The sequence below is a fragment of the Ylistrum balloti genome, unplaced genomic scaffold, assembly GCF_031769215.1.
Source record: "Ylistrum balloti isolate Yb309-2 unplaced genomic scaffold, AGI_CSIRO_Ybal_v1 Utg370196, whole genome shotgun sequence".
Lineage (NCBI taxonomy): Eukaryota > Metazoa > Mollusca > Bivalvia > Pectinida > Pectinidae > Ylistrum > Ylistrum balloti.
Genome location: NW_026782173.1, coordinates 2,785,540 through 2,811,712, shown reverse-complemented (window position 1 = coordinate 2,811,712; position 26,173 = coordinate 2,785,540). Strand labels below are relative to the sequence as shown.

Sequence of the window (26,173 nt, the reverse complement as noted above, 5' to 3'; positions counted from 1 at the left end):
CTGGAAGCCATTCACACAATATATAAAATGTTTTAATGGTAAAATTGTACACTACTTGAGTATGTTGCAGAAAGGCTTGATCTCAAACAAAATGAAACCAGTTAAACTATTCTATAAATGTATGTAATTGTAAGCGTATTTGAAGACGTATTCTACAATAGCAAATTACGTAAACACAGAAGTCACCATGAAAACTTGACTTGTCAGTTGATATTTACTCCTCTTACACAAGGTCCAATATAGGTAGATATTTGAAAACATTACATCATTTCATTGTTATTGGAAGGTTTACACATTAAACGTAGCGAAGCAACATGTAAACATGCCGCGGCAGTCAATTATTCAGGAATATTTGCTCGACGATTGAATTCCTGACATTAATTCTGTTGATTCCACGTCGGATTTCCTCCACTTGCCTATTCTCGTGTTTAAAGAACATGCCTGAAACATAACACACGTATTATAAAAGTATGAAAATTCCACAAAAGACAGAAAAAATGAATAGTACCTTTCAGCAGACATTTAGAATTATATGCAATGTAAAATATTAGTTCGTAAAATCCATTTATCCGATGATTTTAAAGAAACATCAAGCACCATGCCAATACCCATAAGACTTAAAAGTGACATGCAGGTCAGGACCAGTAACGGACTAAAACTCCGTCAGTGATATCTACTATCTGTAATACTGTAGACCTGAAAAACCCACACAAGTGGTCACTTCCTTTTTGATGACAGTTTAGGACATGGTACCGTAGACCCAAACAATGAATCAAGCTACACCATACAGCTGTTTTGTCCCTCTGTGACTCCCAAGTGATGATAAGGGCATTGATTTGGAAATATGAATTGCGACTGAAGGAAATCAAATAATTAACAAGCATCAAATAATTCACATTGTGCTGTCCAACAAAGTAACTTCACATCTTTGGGTAGAGGAGGAATGGAATAAACGGAATTTGTTGTATTTTTTAAGAAGGAAAATGAACAAAACTGAGTCATAATGCTGTTTCAAACATTTTGTATTCGGAAACAAACTAAAGGTCCAATCATCTTCAGTGGATGACTTTTACAAACTGTTAGCTGCGCCTAACCTAAAATAAATCTAGTCAATAACTCATTGTAAGACATCGAGACAAAGAATGTAGAAAACTCAGTATTTGTTTTGTGAAAAAATGCTGAGGGAGCTTCGAAAATATTTGTAAACTTACATCTCGGATATCCAGAACATTCATCACTACAACGCAGAATGCACTCATAGATGTTACAAGAATCAACATTAGGAAAAAGTGCTGATAAGAGTGCATTGCACTTGCGATGTCCGTCCTGTAAATATAACATTTTTTTTTATAATTTCTGAAAACACATCTTCTATTAATACAGTAGGAATACATTTTCTAAATGTATATAAGAAATACTGTCTATCAGGGCATCTTAAATCTCCACCCTATACCTGCAATAAAGCGATAGAATCACATCATGTAATAAACGAGTGGCTGGGGTTATCACAGAATGCAGTAAATAGACCAAATTAATGAATTAACTTGCATCATGCAATCAATAATATGGTAAAGACAGTGTCAATATTAGACGTATCGTGGAAAATTATTATAATAACTCTCTTAAAAAAACGTATTACCAAAATCCATGTGATATTTTGAGACATAGCTTATATTCTGATTTCAGAAAATACATCTTTCAGAATAGACATTCACTGTGTAAGCAGTTTGGCTACTTATATTCTGTTCTTTGACACTCTCATGTGGAGGTGATATTTCAAGTGCCACATACATATAGAAATGAATTTTCCACGATTTTAATTATAAAATGAGTTTCTATTGAGTAGACACTCAACGATGTACTATATACGGGTGTCCGAATCCACATGTGCATGATATCTACATGAATCCATAGCTTTTTCCAAATTCTTTAGTTTACTGATTGTAAGTGTTATACTTTTAATTATACAACTTGACACAGATATAAAGGTGTATATGGGATCTCTTGTATACAAGCTACACGATGCAGAAGTGATTTTAGTTGGGTTGTTTTTTATCTGTACATATATTTTACACCTAGGCAGACTAAGGCAGTTGATCGAGACGATTGCATTAATGAACCAAGATTCTTCATCATAACTAGTGTATATTACATGTAAACATTCAAGAAAATTATAACCATTGAACAATTATCCCGTGGTATAATTTAGGATATCGAACATAGGTACTGTAAATAGATATGGAACTGTCGGCAATTTGCTGTTAATTTGAATAACAGACACAAGAAATGCACAATGTTGTAACTTCGTAAGTATGATACATTTTTAAAAAAAATGCATATACCTTATCGTTAATCAAAACTACCAGACACCAACGTTAAAGCTATTTTTGAACACTTTTCACCAAAACATTTCTGTAAATTTGAACAGTAGCGATACCAAGATGTATAACTTTGAAATATACATGTTCTGGCATACAGTATCGCCAACGACATAATTATGGAATAATGATTCTCATTGTAAACAAAATAATTCTTGATTTTTCAGATATATAAAAAAATCAATTTGGATCAACAAAATTGAGAAAGCGTTCTGTTTAATTTCTCGTTTATTCAACAAATTTCTCATAAGTGCTCAGTCACTTTTTTTCTATCATGACGATTGTACTGGTTTAAATAATAAATGATATCGGCAATTTTCTAGTTCTAAATCATGATGTGTATAGTATGTGTGTTTGGTAGTATATTTTGTCATGAAATCAGTAAACTTGAGCTGTTTTTTTTTCTTAATTAGTTTGTGTACATAGGAATGCTGAATACAATAACGTTAATGGATACTGACCTTTCTGGTTTTTCCAATACATATCCTGAGACTAGTAAGAGGAATGCAGCAATAACGTGCCTAACCAAATACAAAATGCCTCCAAGAGTTCCAACAAAGGCGGCGGGACTGATAACTACCAAAAGCTGCACTTGAATTACCTACAACACAGCCATATCAAGTACACTCTAGATGATAAGAAGAGGACCTTCCAAAATGTTTTTCAGACACTTCATTAAATCCACTTACCGAAGTTATTGCAATGCATATTCCATCAGCAATGGCTAAGATGGCAGGGTGAATTTCCGGACAAAATCCCAGTAATGCAAACGGTACTATTGAGCCTACTATTGAAAATATAAGTACAACCCCGTTGCAGTCAATTCTCCTCTGAAAGAAAAAGGCAAGACTTTTATTACTGTCGATCATGAATCGCGGATATATGCTCCCATACATGGCTTGTACTATAGATCAATGAAACTTTTATCGAGATTACAATGTGACATAACGATTGTCAATGACGTATGTGAGTTATTTGCTAGAGTAAACCCTATTATATGCAAATTAAAAAAAATGTCAAAAAACAGAATCAGGGTACAAAACCAGTCTTTATATAATCATGCCTTTAAAAAGTGCCTTATCTACTTCCAAATAGAAAACATATGACAGTTGCAGAAAATATGACAAAACGAGTAGCATCCTCTTTGTAAATACCAAGAAAGCTCTATGACTCCAAACTTGGGCATTGTGTTCTGTCCACCATTATATATCTGATGTCTTAACTTAAAATATACGCCTAAAACACTTACCAACAGCACACCTACGGCAGGAGCAAACAGCATAACAAAACAAGGGACGCTATTTATGTATCCCGCCTCTGTCATCGTATAGCCATACTTTAACTTCAAAAAGTCCCTTCAATATGAAAATGAAAACAATTGTATAGGTGTTAACTGGATATGTTATCGAGTCAAAAGAAACAGCATATATGATGATTTTTTTCTGGTGTACTTACGGTAAATTAGTTTGCTTGCAGATCCATGGTGCGAAACCAAATGCAATTGTCCAAATAAACAGCCAAAATATCTTGGGAAGGGCACGTATGTTTTTCAGTGTCTACAAACATAGGTATTTGCATTTTATGATAGATTATTTACAACAAAAACACATATTTTTTTTTCAATTTTTTGTTTTAGATAAAAAAATTTTTAATCAATACTCACTGGTATTTCTTTTTCTTGGATACCGTGTTCTTCACAAGGATTCTGGAGAAGGACCGCTAGAACAACGGAACAACAGAAGCTGAATCCGCAGATGGCGAAACCTTTAAGTAACAAATAAAAAGAAAATAAAAAAGTAACGGAAGTATATATAATCTGATGTAATGGAAAATAAAATTTTAAAGCAGTCCCAAAAACAGTAACTGAGTAATAGCAATTACAAAAATCACACGATTGCATAACTTAATTGTTTTCCCAGAAACATCACCTGTATCGCTATACCCTATTTCAATCCAAACAGATTTAGACTATGATACACTACAGTCATCCATCGCCTTGAGGTGTATGCATGTGTTTCATCCTTTGTTTTTCTACGACTAGTCAGTAATGCAAAGGATATAACATAACCAAATAATTATTCAAATACTCATTGTTACTCATTGTTATTACGTACCTAGCCATAGAGAGGCACTAAACCCTGCTGCCGCTGCTACATTTGGAGTTACAAGGTAACTGAAACCTTGTCCGCTGAGACCCGTCGTAGCAAACGCTAGTGGTATAAATGTGTCTCCAGGAAAGCAACAGGCAATCACCCTTGTCTGAAGCACTAAAAACAGAACGAAACTTGTTTTAATATAGTTTATTATCATCAAAGTGCTATTTTTACGTTACAACGTACTAGCACTCAGACAGGCCATATTATTTCAATCAAAATTTGCTGTATAATTATTGCGTATAGACATTATAAGAAACGTCAAATACTATCATGAAATTACATACATCGGATAGATCCATCTCCCACGGCCATTATGGCTCGTCCAGCCACCATCAGTACATACAGGGGTGTGGTTGTCGGGGCATGCGAAATGGCTCCAACGGTGAACAAGACTGACCCAAGCAATGTCAATCCATTCAAAAGTATTGCTGAACCTAGAGTAAAGATATAAGAAAGTGTATTTCGATGATTGTACAAAAGACACACATTCACTTATAAACGGCACATGTTCATATAAAATTTGGATTAGACAAAGAAGAACCAAAAATCAATTAATCTGTATCATGCAGTTGTTTCATCCTATCAGAAACGTAATTCCTAATTCTAACAACTTTGGAATCCAACAAAGAGTTCCAGATTAGTATTTCATATATTCACAAGATTGCTATTATTTACTACCTTCCTAACATATTTAACCACGATTCAAACATTCCTGTCAGAAGAGGTAGCTTAATCTGATAAATGGTATTTAGAAATTACGTTTTTTGTTATATTAACTCTTGCGGTACACCAACAGACAACAACTAAAAATAAGACTTAACTGGATATAGTTAGAAGATCCAAGAATCTTATCAATAAATGCATATGGTGTCCTAGAATGTAGACTTTAATGTAACTTTTTAAACAATTTCAAAAAACGTTGGTCTTTTGACTTAAAACATCTATTAGTATACCAAAGAAAACATTAATGATTTGTATGTTTAACAAGCAATAACACATGTTATACATACATTATATCCCCTCTGATCCACTGCATGATATATTAATCAAAAACCAAACTGTTATCAATGTTTCTAAAATCTAATAATGTTGTTAGTAAGTAAATGTATGATACACATATGCACTTACGTCTGTTTCCTAGCCTATCGAGCATGTAACCAGAGGGGACACACACAATGGCTGACCTGAAACCAGCAAACAACTTCGGTAGGACGAGATGCACATTTCTTTTATGCTAATAATTTTTCATCGACACTTTTCTGATATAATTAATACGACTTATGTCTTATGGAAGAAATTTGCATAACAAATTTTGCACAGCTCATCAAAACGCTGATTAAATGTTTATCCTTTTTTTATTATAATTCGTGTTTATATATAAGACCCACTTACGCCCATCTCATGGTAGAGAATAGTACATTATAACGGACCTCTCCGAGACCTAAACACACCTCGCAGTCGGTCTGGTTTCTAATGTCGCTTTTCCTTTTCGAAGAGTTCTGTTGCTGAATAACAGAATGCATGTAAGCATTTAAGTTTAAAAAAAGAAATTCTTATCCTGAAAAGTGATCTTGGCTTAACGCATTAATAGCCATTTATTAGAGTATGCTATTTTGTTGATATTATAGCTTTTTCAAATGTCGGTCATCACATTTACTCATTTGCTTGTGTCACATTTTGAGAAGGGTAAGATAAGGTAGTCTAATTTGTAGTAGCGTGTAACCCTCTCTTGAGACATTTTATTATATTTTTGACCAAACGATATTTACACTGTAAAGTAGTTAATCAGTAGTTAAAGTGTAGCAGACTTGAGTTGTATTGAATTTATGGAATATTTTATTGAAGAAAGCGATGTTTAAAATATTGTGGTTGCCAACAAGAAAAACTCACATTTGTGCCCATAATTTCATTTTGCACTCCTGTTGGAGTAACAGTTGAATAATAAAATCCGAAGATGAGAAAAGTGTTGCAAAATATAACGCCGTACCGCCAGCACACTGTAAAGGATCATAAAATGGTACACTAGTCAGTTTATGTATATTTGTTCCTTGACGAAGATGCTGAAATTCATACAGGTATACATATACACAGATTGCGATATCTAACATTTAAAGTAATAATTTAGACCAGAACGAATACGACAGAATAAGCAAAGAATCGACGAATGCACTGCTTACCTGTCTTGGTCATGCTACCTGTAGACTCCCAACGGTATATATTCATATATTCAGGTTACCTCGGTCGTTTATTAGCAGTTTAATCTCGCGTTACGTTGGATTTGGAACAGTGAATCGCTTGAAGTTCACTTTTCAACGGTATGCTCAGCTTGAAAAACAAAATAGACACTCATACAGTGTATATCTTTTTATAAAACATTCATGGGAACACGGCTAAATAACTTAACACTTTCTATATGTTAGAGAACAATTCATTTTTCCACTCTGTGCACAAACATACTCCATTCTAAACTAATTGAACGAGTTTGTTGTCTTGTTACGATAGCTTCCTTTTCCGCGAAAGATGAACAGTGGTATAAATATATGGTTATGGATTATACTTAAGCGTATAAAGTAAAATAATACGTTCAAATCAAAGAAGAAATATACGGAGGACAAAATCATAAAATGATCGAGTTTCATATTGAAAACATCTTTGTCGACTTTGGTGGTAAGAACATCCAACAAAAACAAATTATGGGGAAGTTTTGAGTCGCCATTGTGATCTTATTGAGAAACATTCTATTTTTTTTGTGATATGACGCTGGGCGTGTCTGATGCTCATTAGCTTGCCTGTTGGTTCCGTTGTTGCATACTTTGTATTCATTTGAGAGTGTAACAGTACTTACTTGGACCGACCAAGATTTATATGGCGGGTGTCGTGAAGCAGAAGACGCTTACTCTTCCGGAACACATGGTCTTATTCTCCTTCTACTTTTGCAGATGTCTCCGTGTTAATCTTTATTTTGTTAACATATTGCCCTGGTGTTATGGAAGTGTTGAATTTCGAGTATGCTTTTATTGCCATGTTGGTATTTCCGTGATTCCGAACCACCAGGGACTCGTAAAAGTGTACGGAAGGTGTAATTTTGTTGAGATTGAATTATCAGCTTACCTCTCAGGGACTGTTTATATCAGATGTTTTTATTTCATAATGTAAACACATCGCAATGGTGACCGAACACTTTTGAACCAGAAATTCAGTTTCGAGCAGTGGAGCATACAATCTCGAAAACCCATCCGCCTTCTAAGCTATACATAAATGGGGCGCTAGCCAAGACTAGAAGTCTTGTGATTGTCAAGGCACGTTACCTAAAGTATAGTAAATTGTCCCTCAGTGAATATTGCTTTCCGGTTGATAAACCTTTGTATTAACCTCTTATAGAGTCAATAATTGTATAGTGCAGTACATCATTTGAGCATTTTTTCTGAGAAAAACATCATCTAAAAGATGATCTATGAAACTATTACACTTATGTTTATATTTGTTACCTTACCTAACCTTTCCTCCTCGTGCCCGTAGGCACATAAGATTCCGATGTAGTCTTTCCATTGTTTTCGGTTTTTTAACATCTACCTTTGTAACACCCCATTCATTTAGTCTTAGCCTGTTTCTGTCATTTTCCTTGTATGTATATGTTACTCATAGGTTATATTTGTTATAATAATACTGGCCATAAAATGTAAGCAAAACTATTGGCTTGTTCCAAGTCATCATCTTGTGTCTGATACATAAGAACATAGGATTAGATAGATAAATAAGTGTGGAGTCATGCTGTGACACCATCTCATTCTGATATAACCGTGCTTTTGTATGCTGTTTGTTTTAACGTTTTTTGTTATTGTGTCAATGATTTCAGAATGTATTTTCATCTATAATGTAAGTATACATGTCTCATTTCCCGTTCAGTTCCTGCTCTGCATCTTTTCTTTGACAATGGGTGAACCGAGAGTAGTTTTATACCAACTTGGAACACGTTGTTAATATGAGATATATATGTGTTCAAATATTATTTCATTATTTAGATATTGTTGTTAAGCTGTAAGGGTGTTGAATCAAACACATGGCTTTTATGTAGTATTAATATTTCCCATCTTAATGTTAATTCACGAAGAAGTAAAACGGATATTATGTTCAACTCAAGGTAACAGGATGTTTACAGACGGTGGCTTTACAATTTCTGTATTCACATCTAGATAATGTGGGGTTCTTGGACACGTGTATTATATGAAATTTTCTGGTCGCTATAATGCACTCAATAGCATTTTTCGTCTAAATTTGTGTTAAAATATACTCACTTATATATGTTTTTAACAATCTTTGAGCTGGCAGGTGATAGACAATGCTGGAGGACTTTAAGTCATGCATGATGTAGAATTTTCCGTCATTAAAAAGTAAGATACATACCTATAGGATATTAAAGGCTCACAACCATCAGGACATTGTGTACATTCTATAAAATGAAAAAAGGAGTATGAGGGAGTGTACTTGAAGCCGCCGATGATGACAGGTAAGATATATTCTTAAGATGTTTCTCTATCTTCTTATAAATTAAGATAAATAAATGTTTTCATATTTCAGTTTATATTTCAGATGATTTACATGAAGACAAAAATCATTTGCTTTTTAACCTAATAGCGCGTGTGTGGTTCATGTTTTGCCATGCGATGTTGATTTATTAATCTATATATACCTCTCGGGTGAGAGTCCTCTTTTTATGTGGTGATAAAGATCTTGGGTCTATAAAGACTAATAAGGGAATATTTGAATGTGTATGGCATGTTTTTAATGAGAGTTTTCGTATAGGAGTATCATTTCGAAAGTCAACTGGATTATACCTGTAGTTCGGAGTCGGTTTCATTTCCCTGATTTTCATTATTCTTGGTGCCAATGTTCAGCTGATATTACATACTCGCAATATGAAATCCATAAAGGAATATGTCTTCAGCATCTCCATTATGTGAGTCCTTGATAGATTTGGACATATATTTTGCCTCTTAAAGAGCCATATAATTATATAGTTAAGTGTCATTAATTATTGCGTTTATATCACTGCATCCTCGATACTACATAGGTTACAGGGGTTATGCTTATTATCTGAACCACAGGAACATTTCATGGCAAATTTGAAGGATTCTTGTACGACTCCTTGTGTATAAGACGGGTAGAGTAGTTCGATTTTTTATGCACATTCGTCAGTTTCTTCTCCTGAAACTCGGTGCAGGCAAATCAAATTACTTCACTTGTCTTTTCAATTTTGTCATGAAATATTCCAGGGGTGCAGATAGCGATGCTTAGCGTAACCACTGAAATATCGAGGGTGATCTTACGGATGCATTTAGTATTCATTTGCATTCTGACCCCCTTTGTGGTATCATGTAACTGGACGATGACTTGCACAATCAAGGCAGCATGCGAACGGACAGAGATGGAAAGTGTTATGTCTTAAGTGTACATTAACATTTGTGCTTATTTGGCTACTTTTCTATGTTGATGTCTGTAACAAGAAATGTTGAATCGTCGGTTTAATACATTATTCCTGCAGCATGCTGGCGATATCTGGTGCTATGCTGCAACAGCTTCATGGTTTTTGGAGCCTTTTACTCTATGCAAATCCCAATTGCCTTACAAAACGAGATAATGAATACCAAGGTAAGTATGTTTTTTTTCCACTTGAGTTTATATCTTTATTACGGATATAACATTTAGTACAAGTGAACTAGAATGTTTCTAGAGTCCTGTTTGACATTATATTTGGTATAGTACTGCTCTACAATCAAAACAGATTCAATGACATAAACAAATAGGTGATTAAGTTTAATTTGTGTCGCCCGTTTATTGGCTTTAGTTGAAATGAAATAATACTATTTCAAAACATAAAACTATATGTACAATAATTTTAAGCACCAAATACGTTCCAAGGAACCGACATGTATATATATTAAAATGCAATACTAAATGTAGTCATTATAGTGGTAGTATTCAGTATTCAACGACTTTAGCCAGCAGGTTTGAAATCACAGTTTCAAGGATAGACATCTTCAGTAATACATAAAATGTTAAAATATTTAAAAAAATGATATTCAACACACGATGAAATATATCTATTATTACGGAAGACTCTATGAAATATTCCATTTATTACATTTTCACAAACAAAATAGCCAAAATTCTGGAATATTTCAATAAGATATAATAGGACGAAGCTGACTATGCTTTACACGGCAATATTTACTCATAACTTCGAAGTAAGCGACAAAATATAATACGTTTGAGAAAAAAATGTCCTCAAAATATATAAGCACAAAAATAAATTTCATTGTAAATTTATCTTATATTCACACAGCAGATGTTACTAATGAATATCACTAACAGGCAAAATTTGCTCTAAAACGTTCCAAAAATTTACAAAAATCTGTAATAATAGATAAATAAATAAGTACTAAATAACAGAGAAACAGTATCCCATACTTATTTATTTTGTACAGTATTTATTTTGAAGAAGGGTCCAAGGATTTAGTTTTAATTTAGTTTGTTATGAATTAATAGGTCGATTTGTGTATTTGTATGAGTTTTATTTGCTTTGTTTTATTTTGGCTTGCAGTCATGAAAATACATTTGTTCATGTCATAAATGATACCAATTTATATATTCGTATAAGTTACAGTAAAAACATTTTAGTGAATATTTTGTAAAATGATAGCATGCTCCATGTATATACGTAAAGTGAAGGATAATTCAAGGAAGCACTAAGATATACTTCAAACGCGGTCAAAAGTAATAAATGTTGATGGTAAGATATTTCTTTTCTTAAGGAAATCAGACAACAAAATCAATACATAACTCAGGTAAAATTAAGTAATGCATGCTATATTCTTAGTTATGTTATATGCTCCTTAGTGATTGATTGAAAAGCATATGGAAACTGACAATAAAATCTGTATAAAAAGGTTATGTAGCATGCTATAGGTGGTTATTGATAGAATATTGTAAGCAGGACACAAGATTAACTTTTTAACTTTCTTTTAATTTTCACATCTAAAACATAGGATAAGCATTATTAAGCTTTTCTTTTTATATGTTTTAGGTTCCACATTATACATAAAACTGATATATCGAATTCGATTTGCAATGAATTTATTCTTCATTTTTTCAGTACTTAATGTTTGCGGTATCATTCATATAGATTCAATCCATTTGTGGCACGGTTTGAGGTATCATTCATGTAAATTCAATCCATTTGTGGCACGGTTCATAACATCGTATTTTCGTGACGTTCTTATGAATATACATATATAATATGTATGTATGAAAATGAAAATTACTAGATATATTGAAATACAGGCCGAGTGCACCTCCCTTTTTATATTTGGACGTTTGTTTTATCACTTTGATTTCATCGCACGCCTCCTAGGTTTCAGACCATTACCTTCAGTGACAAGTCCAAGAAGAACGAAGTATCAACATGTCAAAATAAGCATAATCCATACTCAATGTCAATAAAACTAGAACAAGATATGAACAAAAGAAAGACCCCTGAACAAAATACAAGAAAAATAAGAAAATGTGTTCTGGAAGAATAAGCGTCTTCTGCTTCATCCGCAACACTCGCCGTTTAAAATTTGGTAAATCCATGTAAGTCATCAAATTCAAACAAAATACACAACAACGGAATTAACAAAATAACTTAACGTTAGACTTCACTTAAATATGTGGTACGTCAACATCTCTTTTTACAGGACCTTGGCATTGAAACAAACAACACGAATGAACATACCTACTGTACAGTATGCCTAGGATTAGGAGAGGTTCGCTATAACCTGTTATTCTCTGTCTCAAGATGGACGTAAGTGTAAAATACTAAATCATTAAAGTGTCTTTTTTCAAAGAACGGAATTTTAAATCGTATGGCATTTTTTTAGCTCTTCATTTCTATTTTTTACAAGATTAACATGTAATGTTAGTGCACCTTTTATGTTTACAAACGATTTATGTTTGAATAAGATATGTCAACCGCTATTTGTTGCAGTTCAGCTGCTTTGTCTCTACCCTTCGGATTCTTGACCGATAGGCTTGGGAATGGCCGTAAGTTTGTGTCAACTTGCTATCACCATTCAATAACATCATCTCCATTATCTGCTGGTAAATTTTAATTGACCTACATTTATGTGTGTCCGTATAGATACAGAGAAAAAAACATAAACGTGTTAGTGAATATAAGAGAATACTAAAATGACAATAAAATTATAATCTAACCTCAAAGTCAGTAAAACTAAAGAAAAACATGAAGAAACGAAAATCACACGGGGAATACGTTAAGATGTTCCGGAAGAATAGATACCTGCTTCATCGACAACACCAGCCACGTCAATCGACCAGACTAGTAACGCTCCTTTCCCAAATAAACAACACGGAGCCAACATGTATATCAACGTTTATCAAATACATCAAGCTTCATATTGCATAAAAATAGCATGTTATTTTTTAAACAAAATGCGCTTCATTAAAGGCCACAACCATATATTTATAGCACTTTTCACTTGTGAAAAGTAAGTTCTAGGAACAAGAGAATGAAGGTCTTCAATGAGTTTGGAATAGGTTATGGGTGTGTACAAAGTTCAAAAATAGTTTTCACAAATTTCACAAATCCCTCTTGGTAAGTAAACAGTGAAACACAGTAAAACAATAACACTATAATCCTGACTTGATTGTACTAAGAATGGCACAATTTAGCAAGAAGCTTCGTAAAAGACTTCATTTCATTTCAACAAATTTTAATGACAAAATATGTTAATGTCAATGAGGATTAAATAACAGGCAAAGCCTATAAAAATGTTCTCTATAGAGTGGCCGGAGTAGAATAAATTAATTGATTTACACTTAGTATTTTCACAAGATTGAAACGAAAATAACACAAAATGATTAATACAGAAACACAAAAAATAAAGGGAGATAACTCTTACACATCATACACTTTTCACTATGCACATATATACAATATTCATAATTATATATACATATAAATACAAATACAGCACTTTTTAAATAATATCCTTTATGTATTCAGTTATATAGTCATCAACAGGTTTGGCTTAAAAGGGTTGGATGAACAACTGGACGAGCGAGTAAAATTGCATTGTTTAAAATAATCATATTATGAATTATAAACACAGAAAGGACGTCTGTATCCATATCGGCAATGTGCTTTTTATAATGAAACATGATCAGTTAACATTTATTTGGAAAGATGTGATGATTCCTCCGTTATTGAGGAAGCTTAGTTCTTTTTTTTTTTTTTTTGTAAGAATTAAAACAATGTTTGCAAACAAGGATGAAGTTATTAGACATCTTGCCTGCAGTCATAATATCATACCAATCATGTATATCTTGAAGTGATCGCTTTCTGATGTAGTTTTGAAAATTCAAATAAAAACATTCGTATATCTGCCGGCAACTACGGCGGTTTAATGATGCATTCCACGATGATCATGTCATATATTTGGCAATTGTTTAAATCGTCAATATAGGCATAAGAAAATGGTCATGTCTAATGTCTTGAACAAAGCTAAAGCTAATAATACGTTATAACCATTTTTATAATAGAACATATCCTTGTGCTATTATGACGCTACTTGCCAACGTCTTTTAATTCATGATTATTCAAACGGCCGTGAATCGCTGATCATTGTCTATCTAGACATTTGTTACCGATGGACACTTAACGAAAAACTACTGTAAACTATGGTTGCTGATTTCTGCCATTTTGTTGTTTCATTTTTTCGCCATGAGAGAACGATAATCTTTGTCTTTTCGTCCCTGCTAATTATTGTTATTTCCTGTCACAGGTTCTGCGGTTTTATTAAGTGTCCTTTCACTCCTAGGATCAGTCCTGTTCAGCGTGGGATCCATGTTACAAGCCTCGGTTACAACTCCAATGTATATATTGATGGTAATAGGGAACGCCCTGATAGCCTTAGTGGACGGACCTTTGCGTTGTATGTATACTTGACCTAAGCCAAACATTTCAATCAGTGTATATCAGGTACATATATTTTTTTTGACACGCAGACATTTCATATAGTAATTATGTTTTTATCTCTTTCTATTATAGCTTGTTACTGTATAAAAGCACAACATATTTGTTTGTAGTATTGTTGTGTTATAATTTCTTGTTGGATTCCGTGAGGGATTGAGTTACTGAGAAAGTATAAAAAACAGATATCTAGCATCGTGCCCAAGGCTGATGTTATGTGCAATTTGTCACTGGCGAAGCAAAATCAACGAGAAAATATCAATATGTCAACATAAACATAAACCAAATTCAGTACATCTAGGGCAAAATATGAACAAAAGAAAGAATTACACGGAGACTCTTGAAGAAGTACAAAAATATCAGGTTATCCTGAGATAATTATTTAGTCCAGAACTGCTAATTCTGTTGTCTATGTATTTTTCGGATAATGCATAGACATTTTTCTTCTTTTTACATGTCTTATTATCGTCAGTTGTGCAGACCAGAGTAGTCGCCCATACTTTCCCAGACGACATATTTACCGCCCTGGCGTTCAGTGCAATCGGTTTTCCCGGACAGGCCATCAGCTTGTACGCCACGCCTAATATGTCAAGGATTGCGGGTGTAATTCCTGCTATATGGCTAGGTATTATTGTTATACCAGAGCTCCACCAATAGAACTACGGTTAAAATTATTCTGTAACCAAACTTGCAATATCTTTATTATGTTTAATTGTTGGCTAGCTAGGTTTATTACAGCCAAGGCCATATTGATGGGATCTCCATGTAGCAAGTAGTGGCTGCTTAATAAACAACATCACATGCATCTGGATGCACGACGGCAAAATACCTTACCCAAGGACACAGCCACGTCAGCGTCAAACTTTACACAGACAATTTCACCTGATATTACTTTTATGCCAACATTGTAAACGACTAAGCTATCGAGGTCCCTATCGCATGGTTCATGTCATTGCTTTTATCATATTGAAGTTCTCCTAGCTAAATACGGGACGTATTGTTGTTACTCGATATCTTATCATTTTTATCCTTACAAGCTAAGCAGCAGTAAGTATTTATATATTGATGTATTTTTTATGTATAATTCTTGGAATCTGTGATTTTGATTAAATTAACTTAGCCGGTATATCCAATGATCAAAAGATGTACATTGTGTAGAATACAAATCGAGTGCTAGCACACAACTCCTTGTTTAAAAATATACAGATAGGACACACTTATTTAATCCACTGTATGCGCCAAGTTCATAAGCAATTAAACTCTACAAAAATATATGTACAGGCAGATGTATATAGCTTGCCCCGTAAGGAAAAAGTATCGGTAAGTTGTTCATGTTTTCAAGTAATAAACCACCGTTTCTTTTGTAATACTATACAGTTACAGCACCATGAATTTATAAGTTGTTAGGTTACAATGCATAAGCAACTTAGCTATAAATAGTCTGTAACAAAATTTGCTTGTTAATGTTTTTCAACAGTGTAAATCTGGAAGATTTTCACTGCGATCTTGGCAATATGGCTGACAACCTTGGAGTAGACGACGATGTGGATTAGTATGTTTTTGGCAAATAAACCTTGTGCAGCGTTGTTATGTGGTCAGATCATCTATATACGTAACTTAGTCATGATGTACTAAGATCAGTTATCGAATCGAATCATATAAATATTTATTCAATCACAAGCTTACTTGTCAAAAATATTTACTGCTGAGCACGAACTTCGTTGCAGTAATTAGTTGATTTTAGTTTTAAATTATATATCTTTCATCATACCATCAGTTAATTTACATATTTGACAAGATCAAGAACTATACACCAACAACACCGTTGTATTATCGACTGTTTGCTCGCTCCATGAAACAAGCAGTTAATCCGAAACATACTTTGTACTTAAGGCAAAAGGGTAGTCAATAAATTTCTGGTGTTTACAAGGTTCCTTGTAAAATATCTTCCACATAATGAAGTAATCGACTATGCATTAACAACTGACATATAGATAATCTGGTACATAGCTCGTTACTTGAGAAAAAAGTAGTCGGTAGGTTTCTAGTGTGTTGAATAGTGTTCCAAACTCCGGTGTATTAGATTCATGATATACGTATTGTATGGTGTGACTACATCGTTACAGCTTAGATCATTTTGCTTTATGTTTTACCATAAATAATTGAAATCCATTCCTTATTACAGGCGCATTACTTTGCGGATGTGGAGTTGTATTTGCAGTTATCTTAGCATTTCTTCTTCAACAACAAGCACCCGACATTATAATGGACACCACAAGCAACATTAGAATGGTGGGTTATTTTCTTTCTCGCTTGTAAATGCTCTATTCCTCAGTGCGATTGTTAACATTTAACCTCTTGATCCTTTTCGTTGTAGTCACTGAGCGATTTCCGGGAACTGTCTGCGGTTTTTTGGCTGTATGTACTTGGTGGCGGATTAGTATCTGCATGTTGGATTACTAAGCAGTCAAATTTACCGTAAGAAAACTCATCGATATAAGTTACTATTACACTGCTTGAAGAAGTGTGGTAATCCAGCCAAATGTTGATTAAGACAGTTTTCTATTTTGTTCACACTTTATCAATATCTTAATGTGAAATACAATGAAAATATATAAAAAAAAATGTATTTTTGGAAAAAATATGTATTTAAAGTACTTCAGCATTTAAGAACTAGATTGCCAAAGTGGTTGGGCAACTAATCGAAAAGACATAATGCCATTAGCTGTTGATTACTTATTATTAACTTTTATTATGCACATGTATATAGAAAAGCTGTAGTAAAAATGAACCCAAATGTCAAATGAGTGTCAGTAAAGAAAAACAAGATTGACATCGCAGGAAATCATTGTAAATTTACACCGAAATCGAAAACTCGAGAGATTTGCACTAAGCTGATATGAAATTGACGTAGTGATAATATATTTTAGAGATTATTTGGAGGTACTGCACGGATATTCGATGACGGAGGCGAGTTACATAACTGGCATATCTACTGTCATGTTTCTATTGAGTCCCTGTTTGTGTTTCATGCAGGTAGGTACAAACCTTTAACACTACGCTACTATACGATACTTGCACTTGGAGGTAAACATACAACGTATCTCATTTTCCATTTGTCTTATTTTTTTTTTTTTTTTTTTGAGAATTTACATTGCCATGACAATGATCGGCGTGATTTGTAAACATCTGACCACGTTAAAAAGGATATCCTCTATATGAAAGAATAGCTAGTGAAATTTATTTGAATGTCTTACTCGAGACATTACCTTTCAGTTATCTATATTGTCACTAGCGGGAATATAGCATTGCATCCAGCCGCATGCAGACATATCTAATTAAACTTAACTTTATTTGATTTGTGTTCAGAAATCACATTCACTATCTTTTAACATTTGGTAGAGTATTGAATAAATATCATAACCGTCTTGATGAAATTTAATCACAATTTTCCGTTTACTTGATTTTGTTTTAGAAACTTATCGATTGCAACGGGATCTTGATCACGTTTTTTATGGCCTGGATGATACCATTCTATGCGTTCCTTGGATTTTGTCCGTCAGTCAACATTTACATAATAGCCTTTGCAGATGGAATAGGCCTTTGTGCAATAACAGTAAGTTTGCAAAGATAGCATCTCTACCTTCTCTGACTGCGATTTGTAAAGGAGTTAAGTAATTTAAGTTTGACGAGTGTCAAAGGACACTGCCTTAATGAAACGATCCGAGTATGTCGAAATGTGAAGAAAACTTAATGAGGGAATAATTCCCGATATAATTAAACTGTCATTATCAACTAATATCTTACCAAGCTTGCTGTCAACTCCCATCCGCTCATGGGCGCGGCTTGATTGTGATGTTTATCTTTTGAAGTTGTGAGTGTAATAACGTCTATTTTTTTAAGTACGTTTCGCAATATCAACCCGTTTTAGTACATTCAAAGTAAGATTGAGTGCATCTCTCGAATGTTTAATTTGATAAATGACTCAACCAAAACGACGCGTTTATTACAGGTCTTTTGAAATAGCAAGATCTACTTCGAGGGCAAACACGCAAACATTGTGTTCTTTTATGACTGAGATGTGAGTCAATGAACTTGATTTAAATACTCCTTGAACGAGTATAACCATGTACAGAACTCAAGAGATGAAACGTCTGAAAATAAATAATGACCCACGTGTTAATTAAGATGGCCGCCGCCACGCCTCATAATCAGAGGGTTGCACCACGACATGACTTCCTTTATCAGTTTTGTTCTTGTTCTCGTTTTCGAATGTAACATTACTAAATCAACTCCACGTTTATCGCACATTTGAGAGATATGATATCAGTGGATAACCACTGGAATCGGTTAAAATATAATGGTTTAGATATAATTTTTTCAAAGGCTGTTCCTCCAAAATATTTCTAGTAATCGGTAGGTTAAGGCATGGGCGTGTACTTTGCACGACTCTCTCATCTTAGGCCTGTGAATTAATAAGGTATGGAAAAAGAACAAATAAATTCTTACCTTCATATATGTATCATACGTTTGAATTGGTATTAAAGGGTTGAATCTTGGCTTAGAGATGCTGTAGACAATTCCTGCAGACTTTCTTAATCAGGTTTTCATCGATTACAGGTAGACAGTGCATTTTGTCAAAGCCAGTCAGAGATCTAAAGCAATTAGATAGAAAAAATGCAGTTATAAAACAACACAATGCGTTTCGTATCAATGTAGCATAAGTTTATCATACCCTTAACCCGTCTGAATCATTGTACCAGGTGTGTTTGTATATTTCTCTTTGTCGATTTGTATTATCTTGCTGCTACCTTACTCTTCGTATTTCTAGGTTCTGCTCCCGCAAATACTTGTTGCTATGTGTCCCGCATCGTTTGTTGGAACGCTTACTGGGTTGATGTACCTATTGAGGAACACTATCATAGCCGTGACATTTGTTGCCACAGGGTACATAATACAAGATCACTCTGCGTGAGTAATTCGATTTGTCTATTCGTATACAGCTACATGTGTAAATCAGCCAGTTGATAAATATCCTGCCCAACTAAAGTGCGGATATCTCTTTCACAGTGATGTGTTCTTGTTTATTTCGTCTTGCAGTAAACTATATTTCTTTTAAAGCATAAATGAAAAGGTATTAATATTTCAATAAATTCAGTTAGAACATAATTTCAATTGCGATTTTCTCATTTTTTTTTTTTTTTGCAGGACAGACACAAAAGAAGCACTACGTAATTATAAACACTTTTTCCTGATGTTGATAATAATGTCATCAACGGGATTAATTTTTGGAATAATGATGAATGTGCTGGATATCCGAAAGGTAAATTATACTGAATATGCAAAAAAATGACAATGGCATTTGGTATATCTTTCAAAATCTCGTATCTAATGACTTTCACAGACATGTTAAGTCAACAACTTTTTTGTGTTTCAGACCAGCGTCCTAAATTCTAGAATAGGCAAATGGAAGCAAAGCAATATCGAAGCTATAGGACTTTTGTCAATGGTTCAACCGTCCAGCAACTATTTCAGAATGAAGTCTACAAATGTCGACACAATGACCAATGACCCGCCTGCTGCAACCAGCGTATGTAATGATGATTTATTGGGGAAGACGAATTGATGCCTAGTTATTGTGGGATTACACTTCAGCTACCCCGTGAACAGTCACATGAAAAAAAAAAATTAAAAACACGTGTTTTTAGATGGATCATGCCTTTATATTTTGTCGGTGATGATATAACTTTTCCAGTAACTTTCGTACTTTTTGACTACACAAATAAAAAAACGAAATTATTTCACACTTATTTGTTGTTGTGTGATTCCTCTCTCTTGGTAAACTGCAAATGAATCGAAGGTAGAATAAGTCCGTTTTCTATCAAACACATTCCATTTACACTTCTGGTCTTTCTCTAATTTTGGATATAAAACAGTTTTGTACCAAATGGTAGAATACAACGAAAAACATCCAATTAAATATGACATCGCCTTATATAATATCAAACTATCCCATGTCAAAAAAACATGTTTAATACTTGTTGAATACAGCTTTAATTTATGTTTGGATCGACTTTTCTTATTTCTTACTTGTTCTTCATATATTTCACGAGTATTGCAGAATATATTTATATTTTTATATCTATATCTATATACGTACTTTGCATTCGTGAAAAACAAAGATATTCTTTCATACTCGTAACACAGCAACAACAAAATACCAATATGATAAGTCATAATTCAAACTCAGATTTCATAAAGTAGGGCAAAATACGAACAAAAGAACGATTTAAACGGATACTCTAGAAAAGTGACAAGAATAAGACTAGGTGTTCCGGAAAAGTAAATGCCCTCTACTTCATCAACGACTCCCGTCATGCATACTTTGGTCAATCCAAGTAAGAAATGTCACTATATCAAATGAGAACAAAGTATACAACAACGGAACCAATATGTAAACTAACGAACACCAAACAAGTCCCGCTTAACATCACATAAAGATATACAAAAGTCTCAATGGGATCACTATTGCGACTATAAAAGAATCCCACAATTTTCATCAAACCGCACCATTTGAACCCCTGTGTTAAGAGTTTGTCCATCAGATGACGAATTCTCGCACGGATATCGTGATAACGTCAACAGCATTTCATAAAGCATAGATCGGAAACAACAGATACACCAGCTAATAGCAACTTTTTTTTATGCAAATTCAAGGTTCTGTTCCCATTATCCCGATGTTCGCGCAAGAAAAAAAAAAGCATTCAAAAGATGCCGATTGATGAAAATCATTGGGAAGTTTTACGATCGTCAAAATGCCATTACTATCGGCCAAGTGTTACATGACGGATGTCATCGATGAAGCAAAGAGACGCTTAATCTTCCGGAGCACCTGGCCTTATTCTTCACACTACAAGAAATCATGTACATGATCTATATTACACATGCAATATCTTGTGGTTTTCAACGAAAATAATTTGATATCTGTTTAAAGTGGTATCCTACATTTACACCCACATGTTATACTTTAAGTGTCTTATAACACTGAATAATTAAATCGCTGAACCAGTCACAAAAGTCCTCATAACCCGACATTATGATGTCGACCTGACTTCTCTACAGTCTTCATCAACCTGCATCTTACCCGGTGCAGTAAGGAAAGCACAATATTCTGTAAGAAGATTACACTCTGACGCGTTCGGTAAGCTCTGATATATTCGTACTTAACGCTCCGGTGACTTTTAGATGAAAGCGATAAGGATGATAAGTCATAAAAGGCAATGTGATATCTTTTTTGTTCGGCATTTATTATTATAATGTCTTTTTATGTCGTTTATCTACATCAAAATATATTTTACCTATGGTCGTTATTTCTGATATTACTGACCATACTGATTTAAATACTGATACTGATATTTTGTCTAACCATGTGTGAAAGTACATAATGACTTATTGTTCAGACACTTAACTCAAACACTTGTGCTATGAAGAAAAAAGACTGAACATTTAGTTTATGCTTCACATAAATCGCTTCTGCCATGTAACGATTCTAAAGAGAAATTTGATTTACCTTGACTTTTTGACACGTTTTTTCCACAGCCATTCATGTGAACTAAATCGGAACCCGACCTTCCCACTCTCTCTCGATGGCGATATTGCATTACGTTATTACATTTAATATCGAATAATGTTCAGTTATACAGAACATCTTCTTTGGAACATAGATCAGATTAATTATGCATATAAATTCAACAGATGTCACTCTACGGTGTATAAAGCATGTGTAGCAAAAATTATAGCAGTTAGATTATAATATAGAACTTTTATGTTGTTGGATCCTCTTAAAGATTATTAAATCTATGTACTCTACAGTTCCAAACCTTATCTCTGCGATCGCAAAACGCATGTAATTGAAATATCATATTGAACATTTTTTTATATCTAAAATTTCAATCCATTTTTTCGTTCTTTCAAGTATCACTCACTTGCATGTATGTACAAAGTGAAAGTGATAACTAGCCAAGCTTATTGCTGAATAATAGAGAGATAATAGTTTGTATAAAAAAATTGTGTACTAAAGTACAGTATGGAAAAATATGCACTATTTCAAATGTTAACTTATCCGTGACGGGTTACCGTCATGGCGATTTATTTTCATATCAACCAACAACGGGTACTTATCTGTACTAAAGGTGAGTGCGCTGACTGACGATGACAGGTAAGACTATATATGGTCTGTATGTGTAGAGTTTGAATTTTTGATGATGTTATTACAATGCATTTGAATATTTACTTACAAGTAGATTTTCCGACCATGTCACCTTATATTAGCTCTGATGTCATTATCGTTATTAAATTCCGAAAAGGTAGTCTTAGCAAAACTAAAATGATAACTTGAATAGAGATATCAAATGTGGAATTGGTGGCTGATAACAATGTTGTTTTTGTCGTTACGCTTGACTTTAATGTTTGACTGCAAGTACAATAACGATATTTCTATCATAATACATGTGTATATGAATACGATTTTAAATTTCTATATCCAATATTGGCGTAGTCACATGTGATTCCTGTATAGTTATCATTCTTCATGTTTGTCAGTAGAAGCTAATTGTATGACTTTCTTGTTTAGAAGCATGTGCACTTGCATGAACTACTTTGTGCAATCTTGATAAGAATTTTTTCTAATTATCCAGATTCTACAAGAATCTTATATAAACAACGTTTTATTGCTGGCTCATCTAGCTTATCAATCAAGCCTTTGTCTGAACTACTAACCAACAATCTTAGTACTGTACTTTTTACTCATGACGTCGAATTAATAGTATTTAGATTCTAAAGAACTTCGAAGAGTTTTTAACCAATTTTCAATATCTTCTTAAAACATTTTTATGAAGGCATTTGATTTTTCAATTCTGTTTAACTCCATATACCATTACGTCACAACATGAAACTTGGTGTGTTTGATATACGTTAGTTTTGCTTGTTGGTTTCCTTGTTTCATTTGCGGACGTAGCATTACTCTTACCTGGATTGACCAAGATTACGGATGTTGTCAATGAAGCGGAAGACACTTACTCTTCTAGAACACCTGATCTTATTCCCTTTTAACTTTTTCAGAAGTCTTCCTTCTTTTGTTCATATTTTGCCCTAGATTTATAAAATTTGGATTATGATATGTTCTTATATCTACCATTGCATACAGGAGAATAACTAATTACAATCTTCTAAATAGGAACGATTTGCATTTCCTTAAACACACGTTAATCATAACTGTGCATCACTGTTATAAGGCTCCAGTCAAAGTGATATCATAGCGGTGGTTAGTACATTTAGTATATGCTTTTTATTGCCTCTCATGTTCGGTTGATCTAGAAAAAAAGTTTTAATGAATTCATTGTCTGAAACATCGCACTCAAGTGGTCTTTATCAATAAACAATAAACTTAACCACCTTTATTTTATTCTCGATAAAGTCTGACTCTTGTCTCTTTGTGTGTCGGGCATTGACAAATAACATTAAAATAGGTACATGAATATCATACAAATTTCTGGACTTTGTGCCATACTTTAAGCTAGACATATGATCTAATGTTTTGACAAATTATAACAGACTCTGACCAGTGTCATTCTTTAAACTAGAATTTGATTTGATATCATGAATGGTGGGTAGTTGTTAGTTATTTAAGCAGACATTCGGTCTCACGCTCTGCCGGGTAAATATAGTGAAATGAGACATTACTCTATCGCTCTGACAGGTATAGCATTGTGAAGAAGACACGAGGTCATATCTTCTCAAAGGTGTGTTGTGACGTAAACATAATGTCTCCTTTCTTCAGGAGCTCGGCCTGTGGTATTACTGATGCGTAACAAGCAACATGTTGAAGGTAGACTTAAACACTCACATCTGGGTGTGGCCTTTTTCATGCTGACAATATTTAGGACCTTAGCGTCACTGGCGAGTCCTAGAATGAAAAAAAACTGCTGTATAATAGCTGTATATTGCCTGTACTGTATCTGGCCTGAATGTTATTTAACAAAATGTGCTATTGACTTGTGTCTCTTGTACAATCTCCATTTGAATCTGGACTGTGTTGTTGACTGATAACACATTACAGTATATTAATTTTGCTTTGCTATCTTAATAATTGATCGATACATTGATACATGGAGATAGGAGTTTAGTTTAATGTTAACCACGCTTTTATATGGAATATATGAATATATTCTTAATGGGGCACGTTATATCCAATCCCTATATTTACTCGTTAGTATCTTTTCATCAAAAATTATTGTAGAGCAATCATTGTTAGTACGTGATATAATAACTAAAAAAGTCGGTCATTGCTAAAAGGGGTTTGATAAGTAGAACTTAACCACAAAATGATTAACGTTGAATCATGACAAAAAAAGAAATTGATCTTCCTACCTTGGCCGGGCTACCTGTAGTGTCGTAGCAAATTGTAGACCGATTAATGTTTGTTTCTAAATGTCTCTGCTCATCGTACTGTTAGACAGCGAACAATGCTCCTTTTATTCTTCACTTTAGTGAAAAACTGGTGTCGCTAATGAAAATCTGAAGAAAGCCACACTTTTGACTGATGTAAGATATATTTTATCGGTTTCTTCTCTGTTCACTAAATTTAAGAGATAGCTACATACTTACTGGTTTTGGCGTGCTCGTCCATGTTTAACATTAACCTCATTTTCTAGCATATCTATCACATGAATACAGTACTTAAAACTTATTCAACAAGTGGTTGTTATAAATAGCATGCTTTTCAGCTGAATTAATCATTTTTCAAAAGTTACAAAATACATTACCTTTAACTTTACAGCTGCAGGACAGGACAGAAATATCAGCGCTATTTTTAAAACAACCTCTAAAATTCAAAATGATAAAACGAAGGCAGCCTTTTAAGTTGCAGACTATCACAAAAATGACACTTCAATACGACGTGTGAGAAAATGAAACCGTATGATTACACTGGATAAAACCCAAAATCAAAATCTAAAATCTACTTTGCTATATCGAGATATTTCTGTTTTTTAATTTGTCAGAATGTTGGCGATATGGAGTGTTATTTTGCAACAGTTTGATGATTTTGGGAGTTTATTATTTCATAGAAACCGCAAATGCACTGCAACGTGAGATCATGTATAATCATGTAAGTATGCAAATATCTAGTCAGTGAAATATCACCTCTCAGACATATACTTGGCCATAAGTTCGGGATCACTCATATCTTAGATTGGTTTGAATTTTCTTTGTTTTATTTAAGAAAAACTCTCAATGGCAATATAAGAGGATAGATAAATACCGATAGGAAAAGAAATCTAAGGAACCAGCAGTATTGTATCATTTCAAAAAGAGTTGTTGAAAATGACATTTCCAAAACAGGTCCTTTTTTGTATGAAAATGTCAATATCTAGCATAGCCACCACGTTTCTTGTAAAAATATTATGCTCGTCGTCTCATACCATTGACCAGACGCCACAGCATGCATCTTCCTTTCTAGATTATGTCCTTTTTTTTATTAATTTGGATTTTCCTCTCAGTGACTTGCGAAGTTTTAAAATTTTATTCCCAAGCATTATTGACGGGTCCTG

At 33.7% G+C, this 26,173-nt stretch overlaps 1 protein-coding gene across 1 annotated transcript; it reads left to right on the top strand.

Moving 5' to 3' along the window:
- Nucleotides 1-4,847: 4,847 nt before the first annotated feature.
- LOC132551417 (uncharacterized) lies at nucleotides 4,848-20,190 on the top strand. Its single transcript, XM_060215556.1, has 13 exons — nucleotides 4,848-4,956; nucleotides 10,077-10,183; nucleotides 12,271-12,377; nucleotides 12,561-12,616; nucleotides 14,377-14,526; nucleotides 15,037-15,189; nucleotides 16,750-16,856; nucleotides 16,942-17,042; nucleotides 17,495-17,600; nucleotides 18,040-18,180; nucleotides 19,396-19,535; nucleotides 19,773-19,887; nucleotides 20,002-20,190. The coding sequence occupies exons 1-13, from the start codon at nucleotides 4,848-4,850 to the stop codon at nucleotides 20,188-20,190; spliced, it is 1,581 nt and encodes a 526-aa protein (XP_060071539.1).
- Nucleotides 20,191-26,173: the final 5,983 nt, after the last annotated feature.

Coding starts and splice junctions, on each gene's coding strand:
- LOC132551417 (XM_060215556.1), top strand. CDS start 4,848: ATGGCTCGTCCAGCCACCATCAGTACATACAGGGGTGTGGTTGTCGGG. Junction 4,957..10,076: donor CAATGTCAATCCATTCAAAA/GTATTGCTGAAC, acceptor TTATTCCTGCAG/CATGCTGGCGATATCTGGTG. Junction 18,181..19,395: donor TAGGCCTTTGTGCAATAACA/GTAAGTTTGCAA, acceptor TCGTATTTCTAG/GTTCTGCTCCCGCAAATACT.